At 37.3% G+C, this 17,843-nt stretch overlaps 1 protein-coding gene across 4 annotated transcripts in view; it reads right to left on the bottom strand.

Moving 5' to 3' along the window:
• Window positions 1–17,843, bottom strand: part of bcl9 (BCL9 transcription coactivator) — a 111,938-nt gene that overhangs the window by 11,248 nt on the left and 82,847 nt on the right. For 3 of the 4 annotated variants that reach the window (XM_081361867.1, XM_081361866.1, XM_081361865.1), the window contains 3 exons: window positions 14,823–14,900; window positions 3,741–4,135; window positions 217–551 (listed from right to left, as the gene is read on the bottom strand). In XM_081361867.1, coding sequence (XP_081217993.1) covers window positions 217–551; window positions 3,741–4,078 — 673 coding nt within the window. In that variant the 5' untranslated portion in view covers window positions 4,079–4,135; window positions 14,823–14,900. The remainder of the gene's footprint in view (window positions 1–216; window positions 552–3,740; window positions 4,136–14,822; window positions 14,901–17,843) is intronic. The other variant, XM_081361868.1, reaches the window with a different exon arrangement.

Below are 17,843 nucleotides of genomic sequence, written 5' to 3'. Positions count from 1 at the left end.
ACTACATCATGACACCGCTCAATATAATTACCTGACCAAGATAGTAAGGCAAGATACTAGAGTTGCTTTAAACCATACTATAGGTAATTTAAAACCACAGTGGATAAATGATCCCTTTATTGAATGACACATTATGAATGCAAGAGCTCTGAATCAGCTTCATAATTCAACTTGTATTGTAGTAGAAAAAAATAAACAATTCACACTTTTCTTTACCTTTCTGGTCCCCTTCATTGCTTGGCGTTCCCGTATCCCTTTGTTCGAATGACTCCACTGAAGTGCTTCTCTCTCTCTTAATCTTTCCTTTTGCACCATTGCCTGAACTCAGGCCTTGTCCATTTTTGAGTCCCATACTCCCTATGGGGCCTTGGGGACCTTTGGGTGTGTGGCTTCCACTCAGCGACTTGGGGTCACAAGGAGACGACTGTGATTGGCTGCCAGCGCCCCCCTGCTTTCCCTGGTTGGGCAGTTTGGAGTCCATCTGTGCAGCGCTGGAGGGGGACATCACGGGTGGCGACCTCACCATGGCCTCCTGCTTGGATTTCGGACTGCTGAGAAAAGCGTAAAGAAAAGTCTGTGAGAATGGCCCAGGGCACACGTGGATGGTCAAGATCTCTGATTTCAGAACTAATAAAACATTGGTACTGCTAACCGAAAACAAATCAGCGTTTCTCAACTCTAGTCCTGGGGACCCACCTCCAAGAATGTTTTAGATCTCACTAATTAAAACACATGATTCAACTCATCAGTTTTTTTAGTGTGTTGAATAGGGAAACATCTAAAACATCCTGAGTGGACGGTCTTGAGGACCGGAGTCGAGAAAGACATAATATTGTGAAATATTTTTACAATTAAAATATTTTGTAATTTGTAAATGGAATGTGCTATTATTAAAATGTAGTGCATATATAAAAATATATAAATATAAATAACAGTAACAGCCATTGCAATTTCATAACTGCACTAAGCTAAAAATTGCGATTTCGATTTTGCAGCCCTAATTATTTTATATTTTAAGTTATGAATTTATAACTGACATAGATTGTAACCCATTCACATTAACTTGCAACAAGACAACAAAATGCCTTCAATCAATAGTTTTACATGTTGTAGTATCAGGAATACAAAACAACACCTTAAAAAACAGAGCACTAAATTTTTTTGGAGTTTACACTTTTGTCTGTGTAAAACGAGCGGCAACCTGCCTGTCTCTGTCTTGAAACCAACACGGAAGTGAGTTAAACTGCAATTCATCGACTGGCTGTTAGAGACTGGACGCAAAAGAGAGTCAATCCCATATACCTCCCCCCTTTATATTAAGCCTTAAAGTTCTGCATAATGGCATGACCACTTGAGTGACAGGTGGATTGCCACTGCTGATGTCACTACTAGCCGTTTGTCTGCTGTCTGTTAGCCTTAACGTCACCTCAGATAATCCCGCCTCTTTGACCATTTTCGGTTATCTGGGATTGACGCTCTGCCAAGATTTCAGATCTTTGGGCTTCAAAAATGCTCTTGAGAAACCTACGGGTGACGTCACGGACACTACATCCATATTTATTTACAGTCTGGTGAAAAAGCAGTGGAATCTTAAGTCATAACTATTACCTTCCCTCACTTTGGTAAAGAACCCACCAAAACACAAGCCTGAGACAACTGAGTCATATCTTAGCAGCTGACCGGCTGCAGCCACCACACCCTAAAAACATGCCATTCAATAATAGGAAAATCTTGACGTGTACCGGTGACGCAATTACAGTACTCTCAGTGACCTTATGTCCTAGCCCTGTTCTTTGTTGACAGAGTGCCAGGTTAATATTTAATCAAAACTCGTCAAACCAGATCTCCCACAAGCTAGCCTCCATCCATACCCAATGCATTGGGTCCACAGTGTCTGGTTACATGCCAACTGTAAGAAAACCAGGGGAAACTATTTACACACCAACAGTAAGGGCTGGTCATTGTTGGACACCTTTGAGTTGCAATGGTGGCAATGGACAAGGAATAAGAGTTTTACGGCCAGTTACACTCATATTCCTTGTCCACTGCCACCATTTTGGATCTTGAATGTGTGCCTGAAAGCGCAAACCACTTTCCAAAAGTAAGGTACCCGTTTCAGAGCTCTGCACACTACAGTGCAAAATATTTTCCAACATTCAAGAGAAAACTCCTTGGACAGCAGCTGCTAACATATACAAAATGGGGAGTGATTAGGCTATGTGCCATAGTGTTCACTGAAGGACTCCCAGGAGCCCCTCTGCAGACGCTTTAACCAGCTCCAGATCTGTGAATCAGCAAGAACAGCCATTTTGGAACCAACGTCCAGCAGGGCGGGATGTATAAGCTCTGGCTGAGCTGAAGTGGGTCAGTTTCTCATATGCTCAATGAGGTTCTGGAAGCTTTCCAGGTCCAGCTCTGCCTTTAGGGCACAGTTCCCCCTGCACTTCTGCTGCAGTTACTTCAGCTTGCACTGGTTTCCTGTCCACAAGAGACAGCTCAATGGCCATAAGCAGAGTGGGAATTGCAATCAAGTGGGCAGCAAATAATTCGCTGGTGTGGTGCATCTCCATTAAAAAGAAATTAAAACAACTCCTCCTCATACACTTAAGAACAGTTTAATAAGATTGCAGTGAATTAATTGTATCTACATTTGCCCTACTGCATTAAAACGGTTTATTAACACATTTACCTAGGCAATGCTATAAAACTAGCGATGAAACAAAAAAACTATTTTGATACTTTATTACTTTATAATAAACTTTATAATATACTTTATAACATTAGGGATGTTCAAAACTACATATTTTCAAAATCAACTAGTCGATGTGTTCAAAACAAATCTAGATAGACATACCCACTATTCAGTTGTTGGACAGCTAGTCGACTGTGGTGACATCCTTTTTGATTATTTCTTCAAGTAATTCATAAATTCCCATAAAAATGTCAAATATTGTTTTCAGCATTATCTTAACTTACTTCTAAACATTTCTGCATGCCACACTGCACAAAAAAACTTTTTTATTAATTACAGAATTGTATTATTAATTGTAGCATTTTGTTGTATTGCTATATGCATTACCATTCAAAAGATTGTGGTTAGATTTTTAATTGCTTTTGAAAGAAATCTCTGCATTTGTCTCTGCAAAAAATAAAAATTAATTACAAAATAAGATAACTACGGATTTTGTAGTAGACGATTTACTAATTTGTTCTCTCAATTTATAAATTGTCCGCACGATATAGCAAATCAAGGGAACGAATTAGTAAATCGTGTGTACGATTTAGCCTACTATTTTTTTGTCCTGCATGTCATGTGAGGGGCTCCATAAATAACAGGTTTCTATCTGAATATATTTGAATATGCAATTTATTCTTGTGATGCAAAGCTGAATTTTCAGCATTATTACTCAGAAATCATTTTAATATGCAAATTTTCTGTTGTGGAAACATTGCTTATTATTATCAGTGTTGCTCTGCTTAATTATTTTTAGTGAAACTAAATGTGATGCTTTTTATATCAGGTTTTCTTTGATAAATAGAAATATACTTTTGACACACTATATTTTTCTTTACTGTCACTTTTGATCAATTTAATACATCCTTGCTGAATAAAATTATTCTTTTCATTTAAAAAATAAAAACATACCTTCTTTAAACTTTTGATCTGTAGTGTATGTATAGAAGTATAAAAGTTCAGTTTCAAGGAACAGTTCATATACTCGCATGTATGGTTCTCTCACCTCTGAGTGTTAGCCGATGGAGAGTTCCTCACTTTGGGGTTGCTGGAATGCATTGACGTCAGTCCCAGTGCGACAGAGGCAGGAGCAGTAGAGTGCTGGTGGGGACTGTGGGTGTGTGTATGTGTGTGGGAGTGTGTATGTGTAGTGGCGGGCGTAGCTTTGGCCCGGGTGCTCCGGGGCCCGGTATTGGGGGTTGCGACAGGGCTGCTGCAGTCCTGGCCCTCTTCTTGCCGTTCTTTGGCTCTCTCCTTCCTGCCTGAAGCGTTTCCTGTGGTTCCGGTAGCTGCGGTGGTAGCCGTGGCTGCTGCTGCTGGTCTCTCCTCCTGCACCTCCAGCATTCTCTGTGTGGGCTTGTCTGGAGTCTCCCCGAGGAGCCCTCACAGCCCCTGGCCACACTAAACACAAACAAACAAAGAACAGTGTGTTAAGACCATGAGAGCTAGCAAATATTTTCCTTGTACTTCATTTCAATTAATTCAATATCAAAGATTAAGAAAAAAACTAAAATACATCCATTGAAAAAAAACTGGCAAAATTTGAAAATCAAAATGCAATAATCAAAATGTTTAACATTTAGAAAAAAAAACTAAATGTCCAACTAAACTAAATTTTGACCAAAAGTTTGGGGTTGTTAATTTTTTTCTAAATGTTATTGAAAGGAGTCTCATGATAATCAAGGATGCACTTGATCAAAAACACAGTAAAGAAAATAATATTGTGAAATATTATTACAATTTAAAATAACTTTAAAATGTACTTTATTCCTGTGATTTGCTGCTCAAGAAATTCTGCTTAATATTTTTGTGGAAATGTGATACTTTTTTCAGCATTCTTTCAAGAAAGGAAAGGTTTAATAGAAAGCATTAATTTGAAATAGTAACAACATTCATAATGTTGCTAAAGATCAACTTTGATCAATTTAACATCCTTTCCTGGAGAAAGAAACAAAACAAAAAAAATCCCAAAAATGATTTTACTGATCCCCAAATTTTGAATGGCAGTGTGTAGTTTAAATCTACTTCTCTCCTTGCATTGCCACACCTAAACTAGCTCTAAAGTAACCAACTTCAAGTCACATGTTTACTTGTTTGTACACCTGTGCAGACATGCTCCGTATGAGTTCTGAATAAGTGTCTATGAACATCCACAACAAACTACTACATGAAATCCACAGACCATTCCAAACCACATCCAAGACTAAAGTTCTCAAAAAATCTCAGTCATTCCAAGAATATAAGAACATTTTAAAACACTGCATATTCGCCAAAACACTGAAATTTAAGGTGAGAAAATGTGGAACTGTGAATCTGCCAGGCAGTGGCCATCATCCAAAATTGACTGAAGAGTCAGACCGAAGGGCACCAAAATACCGATTTGTTGAAAACAAGAAGTCATGTAACATCTCAGATGGAGGCGTGTGATAGACTGAAAACAGTTTGCTGGTGTATCTTGTAGTCTGCACCAGAACATCATACTGAGAACACATTTACAGTAAAGAGAACCATCGTGTTTTAAGAGCAAGTCTCAGTAACAGGACTGGAAAACTTAAAAATCCAACCAAAATGGATGGAACCAAGGATGGGAAATTGGAGGATTTAAATAACTAACTGGACAATCCTTCGAAACATTCAGCAAAAGCCAGTCTCAGATGAAATCTGCAGATGTACTCTGATTTGAAGAGTTTGATTTGTTCATCTTGATTTAAGATTGGGGTCAGAGTATTATTATTATTTTTTCTAAAGAAAATGAATACTTCTATTCAGCAAGGACGCATTAATTTGATCAAAAGCAATAAAGACACTTATAAATGTTTTTTAAAAAAAATCGGTTTCAATTCAAAGCTGTTCTTTTAAACTTTCTATTCATAAAATAATTCTGAGAGAGAGAGAGAGAGAGAGAGAGAGAGAGAGAGAGAGAGAGAGAGAGAGAGAGAGAGAGAGAGAGAGAGAGAGAGAAGCATGTAATATGTACCACCTCAAAAACTCAAAAGATAACTGACTAGTACAAATCTTTGTACTCCGCAATAACGTACAAAAATCACAGGAATGAGAATGATCGAGTTTGTCTTTCAGGGTGTGCTAATGCTTCCATGTGTGAATGAGATTGTGTTAACATGTAGTGGCCTTCTGCAGTTACGCAAACGCTAGCTTTCATAAGATATGAGAACCCTCTCAAAAAGCTGCAGTGTCAGACTGCGTTGTCATCCAGGAAATATTCAGGACCGCTTCCAAAACACTCAAATGATGCAAGCATCTCGCATATTCCCCCTCAGTTTAACAGTGAGGATTGAAAGACAGCGCTAACTCAACCCTAAACTTAATGCTTTTATGAAGCTTCTCAGAAAAAAGGGCAAATGTTTATTATAATGCAGGTCAATTATTTATTTTAATGTATAATATGTTAATTAAAATGTAGGTAAATTCCAAACAAAACATTCCTAGTCGTAGTTTACCATCTAAAGTAAACCCAATCGCAAACCAGCTTAACATTCTTTAAACACTTATACCATAATATGTTTGCAGATATTTAAGAAACATGCAAAGTTCACATACTTGTTTCTCCGAAAAACAATGAAATGTGTGTTCGTGTCGGAATGTCTGTTTTTGTTTTGGTCTGTGATCCGCCCACTGCCAATTTATTAAAATGTTTCGACACCCTGGGTTGCCAGTTGGTGGAAAGCACAGCGTATTGCAAACAAAGTCAAAGTGGGTCAGAGATCGTGGCTGCGTGTCCTCAAACTCCCACCCCGCATGAGCACCAAGTCTAAAGAGGGGGCGAGGGAAAAACACACCAATATTTAGAATTTGGACTTGCAGTACCCATTTCAACCACTAGCTGTCAATATTACATATTGCACCTTTAAGAAACATCACACTGATTAACCTGTTAAGCTGCAACGCCACTTTTGAAAAATCCCCAGAAATGACATACCCAAACTTAAACAGATACAGTTCATGAACCCTTTGCACTAAAAGCACAAGTAGGATCTCATTTGAAAGCTGACACCTGGCAGTTTATTGTAAATGTAGAATTAATTATTGTCATAATGAAAAAAAATTGTTATAAATAGCTTCAAAGTTTTGTAAAGTTATTAGAAATTATTTTTTATGAAACATCCTCATGAAAATAAAATTGAAGTTGGCACTGGAGCAATCTAGAAATGCACTACAGCTAAAGCCACATGTCTAAACATTTTGTTTAAAATCTGAAGATAATAAGTCCAAAACTCTGTATTTAGTTACATGTTTTTCAAGACCATGTCAGTTGACTTTATTTTGATTTGACGTTAAAGATGCTTCTGATGTTTATTGCCATCTTCTAACCATCTATCCAGTATATTGTCTCTATTGTTTTGTGGTGCAAACGAGCCCCATTCAGTCTCAGTCTCCCCCTGCACACATTAACACCTCTCCAGCCTGGTTATGGCTGTAAATATGCATTTCTTTTGTCTGCATTATAGTTACTAACGACTGGCTATTCATAGGGTTTCAATCCCTAATTTCTTTTATCAAAGTTCTTACTTAACATTTAAAAACTGGATCAAATGCCCTGCTTGAATAATGAAACATTTTAGTAAGCATATTTAAAAAAAAAATTATAAAAGGATAACTGCAATATGTGGCAGGTGCACCTAGAGCTAGCTAGCATGTTAGCTTAGCACACCATCAATACACGACAATTTATGAGATTAAAACCATTTTTGTGCTTCAGACTTAATTTATAACGCAAGTAGAGTGTTTTAAATAATCTTCTGTGATATAATTTCGCTTAACATTAAAAAATCAGACAGAAAATATATATTTTTTATTATTCTGCACAATGATAAAATCTATATCGATTAGCAATACATTATAAATATAATCTATTATTATGGAAATACCTGACATTATTTGAAGAACACAGGTAAACCAAATATCATTTCAATCATGTTTATTGTCTTCAAAAAGTCTTTTTTCTGCATGTAACAACGATCTCTGATAGCTTTGTGTGTGTTCGAGACTTCCTGGATTGTCACATGATCATGGTTCTTCTTCATGTTACATAAATGGACTATTATTGTGAATGTAGCGCCCTCAGGCTGTTGGTATGGATTGAAAACACAATACATCACAGTGTCCAGCGCTCATAATGATTACATCGACGCATTTGGGCATAAATTCAATAAATATTATTCCTGTCTATAGAAATCTGATGAAAACTTATGAAAATATATCAATATTTCTCCAAATCTGCACATTTTTGAGCTAAAGCCCTGAGGGACGTTGTTTTGTGTATCGCTGTCATGACGACAGCACGGGAGTTTTTTTATGAATGAAAGCGGCTGACGGTCATAATTCATATTAAAGGTATCGACTCATTTTTTCATTTCATAACTCCTGACACAAATTAAGACATAACTGTCACTATAAGTTTTTCAGAATACAATAGTGGTCAAATACTGAAACTTGAGTCTTATATCTTTTTAATGATGTATAGTTTGTCAATGTATAACATTAAATCTGATAGAAATTTTTAACTAAATAAAAAAAAAACGCTTCAGTGCGCCGACGCACTGGTGAAGCTTAACAGGTTAAGGTCATCAGTGTGGGTTGATTCCTCTCCCCCAAATTATAGAGATGAATTTGGCCCCAGACTGAGAAAATCGCAATGCGCTATTTTTGATTGGCCATTGGGACAGTTTTGTTGCGCAGACCTGGCAACCCTGATAGTGATACTTTATTTTCAGGAGTCTTTGAGGACAAGTTCACAAGAACAGCCATTATTTCAAATAAAAATTTTCGTAGCATTATAAAATGCCTTTAATGCCATTTTAGATCAATTTAATGCATCCTTGTGGGATTAATTTCTTTAACAAAAACAAGCATAGAGCTCAGTTTGATATCGAAAAGTAAAAAGAAAACACAGTAAGAGAAACGAAGACGTCAATTGAGGCAGCCGTTGAAATTTTTTGTCATTTAAAGCGTGGTTTCCTTGCATGGCCCCTCTGTCTCCTCTTGAACCCACACTTGCATACTGACATTCTCAGATTTCACCGTTTGCAGTGTGAGATGCCGGTGTGCTGCTCTAATGGCGAACAGCGGCAGCAGCATGGCCTTGACGTCAAGCGTTCTCCAGCCCGCCATAGACATTTCTCTTCATGCACGCACACCCACCAACACCGTTGCCAGGGCAACCCCAACGACAGGCCCTGGATCTACAACAGCCTCAAAAACACACGCGCACCCACCAATCTGCTTGAAGAATTATAACACATGTGCACTTAAAGGTACAGACAGATATTGCACACAGTTTTACTACATTTCTAAATGTTTCTAAAGGCTTACAAGAGACAGAGGATTTTTCTCCTAGAAATAGCATGCACTAACAAATACGCATATTTTTTTCAAAATGCTAAATTATTTGACATGAAAAAAATCAATGTCTATTTTGATTTTGAAAAAACCTGTTAAACTGAATGCCCGATTGTGAGTTTAAGAAGCCTGAGACGAGGTTTGAACTTGAGGCAAGAAACAGGTGAAGAGAATGCATGTTGTGCATTCAAGCTTAGACTTTTCCACTTCCTTCTCAGAAATGGACAAACATTCCAGTATGCGCTTACACTTCCTGTCCAGCCTTGAGTGAGTGGGAACAAGAAAGAGGTGAAAACAGCGGCCAGTGCGATGAGATATCCAGTTAATATCCAGTCATCTGGAATGGCGTGATGATATAAATCTAATATATAGAGACAAGAGAGGTCAAAACCACCAAAACATACCCTTTCAAGAAAATCACAGCTTCAATAATGCAGGCTGAAAATATAATAAAAAATTTAATATATCGTACATAAAAAAAAAGATAAAATAAATGTTAACATTACAGTAATAAAGAAAAATGTAACTACATTTTTTTCCTATGCATTTATTAGCATAAAACTTTGTATATAACAAACAAAATATAGAACATTGTACAGTCGTGCTCAAAAGTTTACATACCCCTTGCAGAATCAGCAAAATGTTAATTTCAACAAAATAAGACGGAACATACAAAATGCATGTTATTTTTTATTCGCTGATGCCCTCAACCAAAACTATTTGCCAAGGAACAAATTATAGATTAATGAGACCAAAGATCGCCCGTTAGATATACACAAGACGAATTATATCTCATGTTTAACCACTAGACTCGAGACATCAGAGCCAGCGGCAAACATCAGAAGGACTATCCGAGGTAAAGCTGTTCCAGACGGGGTACATGAGCGCTGAGCGCCCGGTGATCGCCTGGATCTCACTTGATCTCTCTATCAAACGTTAGATACAAATTTCAGATAGGTGCTATCTTTATAAATAAACCACAAATTTGAGCTTTAAACAACTACATTCTTCCCTGAAAAACTGTTAAAACTACATTTCGTGACACAATAACAGTAGTAATTTTAAATTAAACGGGTTTTCCCCTCTGCTATTGACAGGTTGCTGGTTGGTGCGAGATGCATTCTGGGATACCTGGCTGTCTCAAGACCGCACAAGTCACCGCTCGATGCATCCTCGGTAAAAGGGGCGGATCAAGAACACATCCGGGGATTTGTACTGGACTTGACTAGATGTGAACAATGAACTGGAACAGTACTCGGGCAGCGACTGATGACGTTTCACAAGTCCACAAGAAAGTACAGACAAGAACGCATATTGAGAAACAGCCAGAAAGAAAGATAGATAGATTCAAATGTATTGTGCAGTGCCACACAAGCAGATCAAGCCAGTTCGCTGTATATTTGCACAATCCATTACCGCAAAACTGGCACAGCAATATCAAGGCTACACGGCAAGGTGCTCGGGATGCGGCCGGCGGGCGGTTCTGCTACAGGGCATCATCAGGAACGCAAACAGGCAAATAGGAAAATAGCAGGAGGTGCGTCGTGCACACAGACAGCAGAGCTGGACGCCACAGAGCCGTGAGGCTTAAATGACTATATGAACTGTGTAATGGGCTGTTTACGGCAGAGGTCCTGCCACCCTTATTCAGTTAAAGCAAAGCTTCCTAAACTGCATTTCCATTTTGCATGGCTCAAGGGCTGTATGCTCCCACTTATAAATCATAAAGAGACTGTGCATGTGTGTAGGAGACGTGTGGGCCCGACCACTCACGCGTGCGGCATCATGGTGAAAAGGATTTTTTATATTTTTCCACAGAGACAAAAAGAGCTGCAATAACCTTGAAAGCCATTGCCTTTGGGTGGAAAAAAAATAAATAAACACATGCACACACTTAAGTTGTCGTTTAATGCTAGCTGTGGTTTTCCGTACCAAAATCCTAGTCTTTACCAATATAGACGCCGTATGAAACTAGTATTATATTGCTATTAGACGGAGCTTCTGTTAATATAATAAAGACAGCTAAAGAGACAGCTAGCATGATTTAAGGCTAGATATAGCAGCCAGAACAAACAGTCAACATAAAATCCATCAATCTGAACTGTTCAGTGTTAGATGGTTACGGAGAAAGGTTTTCATTCCTTATAAAAACGGCCAGACATATGCAAATCCCATTTATAATGCACAAATGATTAAGTCTAAACTGACCGTCTGCCTTGGCTTACTGCCTGCAGTGACAAAGACGCAAAAACACTGCCTGTCAATTGTAGATTATTGACTAACTGCAGGGCCGTCGCAGACTGAGCCATCCAGACATTCATGCATCGACAGACACTTTTACACAAAACAAATAGCAGTGCATTCAAACTATACACTGTATAGCATAAATCGAACTCACGACCTTCGCATTGCTAGCTCAAGGCTCAAGCTACAGGTGTGGTTCAATGACTACGTTTACATATGCACCACCAATAATGCAATTTTTTACAATAATCAGATAAAGGACTTAAAGGGTAACTCTCGCCAAAATGCAACCTAGGGTCTTTTTGTTAATCTACTCGAGGCAAACTTCCATTTAAAAGCATAATTAGAATGGAAACGGCACTTTTAAGTTTGACTGTATTTTCGTTTTAGGTTAAAGGTATAGCGGAGGATTTTCTTTTTCCGGGTGGATCATCAAGACTATTGGTCCTCCTAAGTGTCAATCATTCTGGTGATATGTTTATGTAAGGCCGTCGTACGTGCTCGTGCACACGATTCACGCGATGGCGTGTGCTCAAAATACAGGTTGGGTGCCCACTGATGCCTCAGTCGCGAAGTTTCTACTTGACAGGTAAAGTTTGGCATGCTATTTGGAGAAATCCATTTAAAATCACTGCTAGTAAAAGTTAATGTAAGCTATGATTAGCTCGTGCATGCTCTCTCGTGCACACGTTTAATAGGCGTTCCCTCTCGGGAGCAGGTAGAGTGTTGCGCATGTGCATTTTTTTCAAAAAGTGGAGAGGGCGGTTCTTTTCTAAAATTCGGGAAAATCCTCCGCTATACCTTTAAATACCTTGTGAATGGGAGTAAATGGTGCACTTTTATGATAGCATCAAAAATCTGTATTTTTAAAACACTAAGAAGGCTCGACACAACATGAAACTTTGCTCGAAGTATCACCAGGGGCTCTACACATGAACTCATGCATTGAGAACATTGTTTGTGTACACAGAGTTTACTAAAAAGAAAGATTTTGAACAATGCTCGAGTTCATGTGTAGAGCCCCTGGTGATACTTCAATCAAAGTTTCATGTTGTATCGAGCATCCTTAGTGTTTTAAAAATAGCGTTTCCATTCTAATTATGCTTTTAAACGAAAGTTTGCCTCGGCTAGATTAACAAAAAGAGCCTAGGTTGCATTCTGGCGAGAGTTACCCTTTAATCGCAGCGAGATGTTTACATGACACGAGCACTTCACTCCCGTTTACATGCCATTTTCGTTATTCTGATTATTCGCTAAGAAGTGTGGTTATTTTTACCGCCATTCTTCACAAACTCCCAATGCATAGCGCAAATGATGAACTCACAGTAGGTGTTTTAATCCACTTACATCAAATGCAAAACACATTGGATATTATTCAGCACCATGATGAACATAGCATGCCAATGTAACACTTCTCTGCGTGAAGATATGGAGCAGAGACTTACAGAAAAGCGTCCACCATAAACACAGCAGCACACTTATGAACTGATAAGTGACTTCATGTAATTAGTCTATTTAGTCAGTCCTGCACCTGCAGATCTTTCTTCCAGCTGAGATCTGCTCGAACACACCTGACTGTAATTTATAAGTGATAAAGTGAACCAAAGACCCTGATTAGCTCTTTCAGGTGCGCATTTAATTACAGCCGTAGCTCAAGTCTGCAAGAACGCAGATCTTCAGCAGGAGGACCGAGCACCTCAGATCTATTTAAGGAATTTTAAAGAATTTAACAATATTAAAAAATAAAACAAATAAAATTAGATGCAAAATTAGGGATGTCAACAGTACAGGTTTGTAGAACTAACAAGTTCCACAATATCTGTAGTAGACAGAAAATAAATAAAAGAGAACAGCACTCACTGCTCTTCGCTCTGTAACTTTAATCAAATTTAAATACACAAGTCCTCTACAATCTAACATGAACAAAACTTTTAGCTTGTACTAATTTTAATTACAGGTCTCTTTCTCAGTCAAACCAATCAGTATTAAATAATCAGCATTAAACAAATCCTTACTAAATGATTTACAGCCAATAAACACGCAGTAAACACCATGCTAATAACTGAATTGTTACTTGAAGGCTACACTGCATTGTTTTGTTGTTTAAAGAGGAATATAGTCATTTAGCATATTAGTTTTTGTGGTATCAAAATGATCAGAATCAATCAAATTTGCCCACAGCTGTATAGCAAAACAAATGAAAGTGAGCACTAAACACAAATGACAGAACAAGTAATCCAATTTTACAACCATTAATTGCACTGCTAAAGTAAAGCTAAAGACAACTCAGTTCAATCACTTCAAGCTCAGTTCTTAGCAGTGCATACTGGGAGAGGAAAAAAGGTTGAGATGTGTACTCTGTCATTCTTACAGATAAAGGGATCCATTGGTCATAAACCAGCATTATTAGCTAAAAGTTAATTAATTGGGGGTTTTCAACACACTGAGCTTTATTTCTCTCTAAATTGACTAGAGAAGAGACACTTACATTGTGAGGGGGGATGGGGCTTTATTATTATTTGCAAACTTCTTCAGAGCCAAACAAATAAATCCTGAACTATAATTATTGATTTTGGGAGCCATATTACGAGACCCAGAACTTTTTTTTCACAGAGAGGACCCATTCTATTACAGCATCCACCAAGTTCATTTAGTGCCCAGATCCTTCTGAGGAATGCTATACGCTCCCACAGATTATACAGGAAAATGGCCCCAATGTACAAACGCCTAAACCAATAGGGGTCCATCTATTTGTTAAAAAAAAAAAAAAGTCCACCTGTGTGAATGAAGGTCATGAACAATGGCTGTAATGACCACCACATATCTTGAACCAGTTGAGGACGTGTGGTCCAAAAATATCCCAACAAACTCCAAACCATCAATTGACATCAATTGTCTAGAACAGTTGCCAGTTATAACATGAATAGGGTCAGTAATAAGAAATTAATAATTGTTAACACTTTACAATAAGGTTCATTAGGTATGCATGAACTAATAAATTTCATTGCATCCCAAGTTAGGACATTTACCATGTTTATCCATTATCCATTTCATATAAATGTTGTTCTTTTGAACTTTCTATTCTATTTCTATTATCATAGAAATGTAAAGCAGCAACACTGGTATTAACATCGATAATAATAATAATTTACTGAGCAGCAAATAAACATAAGAATGATTTCTGAACATTTATTGAAAATTCTGATTTGCCATCACAGGAATAAATTACACTTCAACAAATATTAAAATCGAAAACTGTTTTACTAAATTGTGATAATATTTCACAATACTACTGTTGTTACTATATTTTTGATCAAACAAGTGCAGCCATGTTGGGCATAAGAGACTTCTTTAAAGAACATTTAAAAAAAATCATACAGACCCCAAACTCTTGAACATGTATGAAACCCATAAATACATCACAGCTGTTGTTTGACATGGATGTGCTAACACAGGCATGAAAATAAGATATGTAAGCTGCACTCACCATGTCCCTCTTTGTCACGATATAGCTGTGGCCATGACTGCACTGACTGCAACAGAACACCACCAACCGCACAACGATCTAAGAGAGAGAGAGAGAGACAGAGAATACACATTTATTAAACGCACTCAGAGGGCCAATGTTACACCGCTGAGGAAATGCTTTAAGAGGGAAGAGTAGTGTGTTAAAGCCAAATCTGCAGAATGGACTGAGGTAATGGCTTGATTAATAATAGATGGGCGAATCAGATTTTGATTGAATGACACTTGTTTGAAATGTGTATCATTATAAAGAACCTTCAGAATTGTCAAGCTTGTCAAACCCTCTCCCACACTCACACTATAAGCTGTAATATACCATTATGAAGCCTGTGAAAGGATATATCAATCAAATCACCATTTACTCACCCATGCCATTTAATACCTGTATGATTCCTTGTCTTAAATATGCAAAAGCAAGAATGACATTTGAAAGTGGATACCAAGAATTAATATGAATAACCTAATTTTTAACTTTTTTCGTCATAAACTACTGCTCAAATGTAAATGATCAGTAAGATTTTCTTGTTTTTAAAAGTAATAATATTATTACATTTTAAAATAGTGTTGGCAAGATGCGGGAATTTCTAACTTTGATACGATACCTTGAAAAATATCGATATTCGATACCATGTGGAAAACCGCCATATAGGCTATTGCCCAAACAGATTTTTTTTTTTATTATTTCTTTTTTTTTTTTTTTTCATTTGGGTAATTTTGTTGCAATGGCTTACACAGTGAGGCTTTATTTGAAACTTTGAACTAAATTTACAAAAAAAGACAAGTAAACAGTAATAAAATAGAATTGCAAAGAAAATAGCACAAATACAATAGAATTAATAGACTAAATAAAATAAACACAGCTTTAAGTTTTTCAGATGGGTCTAATAGTATTCAGGTAAGAAATAGCAGTGAGAAGCTTGTACATGGCTTGGCTTCCACACCACTCATTGCTTTAATAAAGCAGAAAACAACTCTTGTTAGACACACCAGATCTGTGGCAAGAGGGGATTGTGTAATACAAAAGAGGAGAACTGCCTTTGGACAGTCAGCTTTTTCACTGAGAGCAGCTCACACATGGATCAGTTTGTCTACGTCTACCAGAGACTGTGATTCATATTGGTCATTTAAAATTAAACTTAAAATCATGGTTAAAAGACAATCAAGTATGTGCCCATACTTTGTAGCTATTTCAAAATCACCTGAAGCGTGCTTTGCCTTGTTTTATGTTTTGCTGTCCTTGTTTTAAAATGTGCTTTATGTATTCTTATGAAATGTGGTCTACTGTATGTATAAGTATTGTTAATTTGTTTTAATGTATTTTATCTGACATTACTCCTGCCCAGGGACTACAGTTGAAAATGATCCAAGTTGGCTAAACTGACACATTGACATAAATGTTTATTAATGTGCACTGTCCCTGTAACTCTAAACTGTATAAATAAATAAATAAATAAATAAATAAAAATACTAATAGTAATCAAATGTAAAACACCACTGTATTTAATTTTTACAATGAAAACTATCCAGATTAATGCTTACAAATAAAGTTAACAAAAGATATTTAGGTCTACAGTAGCGAGTGATTCTCTCGGACAGCAAAAGGTATATTAGGCTGCCATGACTTGAGTTTATGCACGGATCCAATACACTGTTACATAACTGTTCACCTGAATATCCTCCAAGACTGGTATTTAAAATCGTTTCGCGTGTATTTGACAGTTTAAGCACAATAAGCCACGAAAAATAACTCAATTTTGCACTCTCGAGCTGTTTGAGAGGCGGCTTTATGTGCGCTCCACTTCTATAGATCAGTGGTGCGGATGCTTTTGGTGTGAGTGTGAAACCTGCGAGAATGATTAAAATGATGTGCAATAACAAGAACTATTCAACCGGAGCGAATGAGATGAGTGAGTGAAAGGAGGCAGGTGTGTCAATTTGCCTTCGAAGAGAAGATGGTATCGGTGTATCAATACTGCAGAAAAGGAGTATTGGAACCATTTCAGATATTTCAGTATCGATGCGTATCGAAATTAGGGATGCACCGAAACGAAAATTCTGGATGCACTTGGCTGAAACAAAAATGACCTTTTTTAATAATTACGAATTTCTTATTTTAAATTAGTTTTTTTGGTATAACTGTATATTAGACTTCTTATTTTTATTACACTTTATTGAATCTGAATAAAAAAAATACAAGATAATAAAATTAATTTTAAGTATAATTTAAAGTACCACACCAAAATGGGAGAGAAAATATATTAAATATCAATATATTGGCCTATTCTTCATTCAGTTCTATGCAACAGAATCAAATAGGCCCTAACTATTTATTTTTTGACCAATTATCAAAATAAAGTACAGTCCAAGAAAGATATTATCAGAGCATGTGAGAAGCTACGGGGGGCGGATCAGTCAAGTCACATTTATTTATATAGCGCTTTTTACAATACAGATTGTTTCAAAGCAGCTTTACAGTGATAACAGGCGATCTGACCAATCATAATCCGCCATCCGCCAAATCTGCTAATTTTTGTCCGACAAAGCAGTCAGGAAAGTTAGAAGATTAACGTTGGAGGATTTGAACTTGAAAAACGAGTGTACTGATGTCTTTCCGCGGTTAAAACAACATTCCTTCTGATGTTCATTAATGTTTATTTGATGCTAAATGAACTAGAAGGAAGAAATGATCGGTTCACGAGCAGCTTTAACTGAGGCTCTACAGCGATCTGTCACGACACATTAAACAGCCACAAAACGGTATTTATTGTTTAAATTGGTTTAAAGAAAAGTTGAAAGTTGAAACTTTGTTTCATATCAAAAGTAACCTGATTTGTCCTGTCTGTCAGCTAGTTGTCAGTGTCCTCTTTGCTCCGCGATGTATTTTTCACTGCGTGAGAACATGATGTGGCGTGAGAGAGGCGTGGCTTGTCGGACATAGCAACAGTAACTAAAGGGGGCGGGTCTTTGCGGTCAATTTGAGCGA

This window comes from Scardinius erythrophthalmus (genome assembly GCF_964197995.2).
Source record: "Scardinius erythrophthalmus genome assembly, chromosome: 3".
Taxonomy (NCBI): Eukaryota; Metazoa; Chordata; class Actinopteri; order Cypriniformes; family Leuciscidae; genus Scardinius; species Scardinius erythrophthalmus.
Note: the sequence above shows the minus strand (reverse complement) of the source record. Positions and strands in the feature narration are given on the sequence as shown.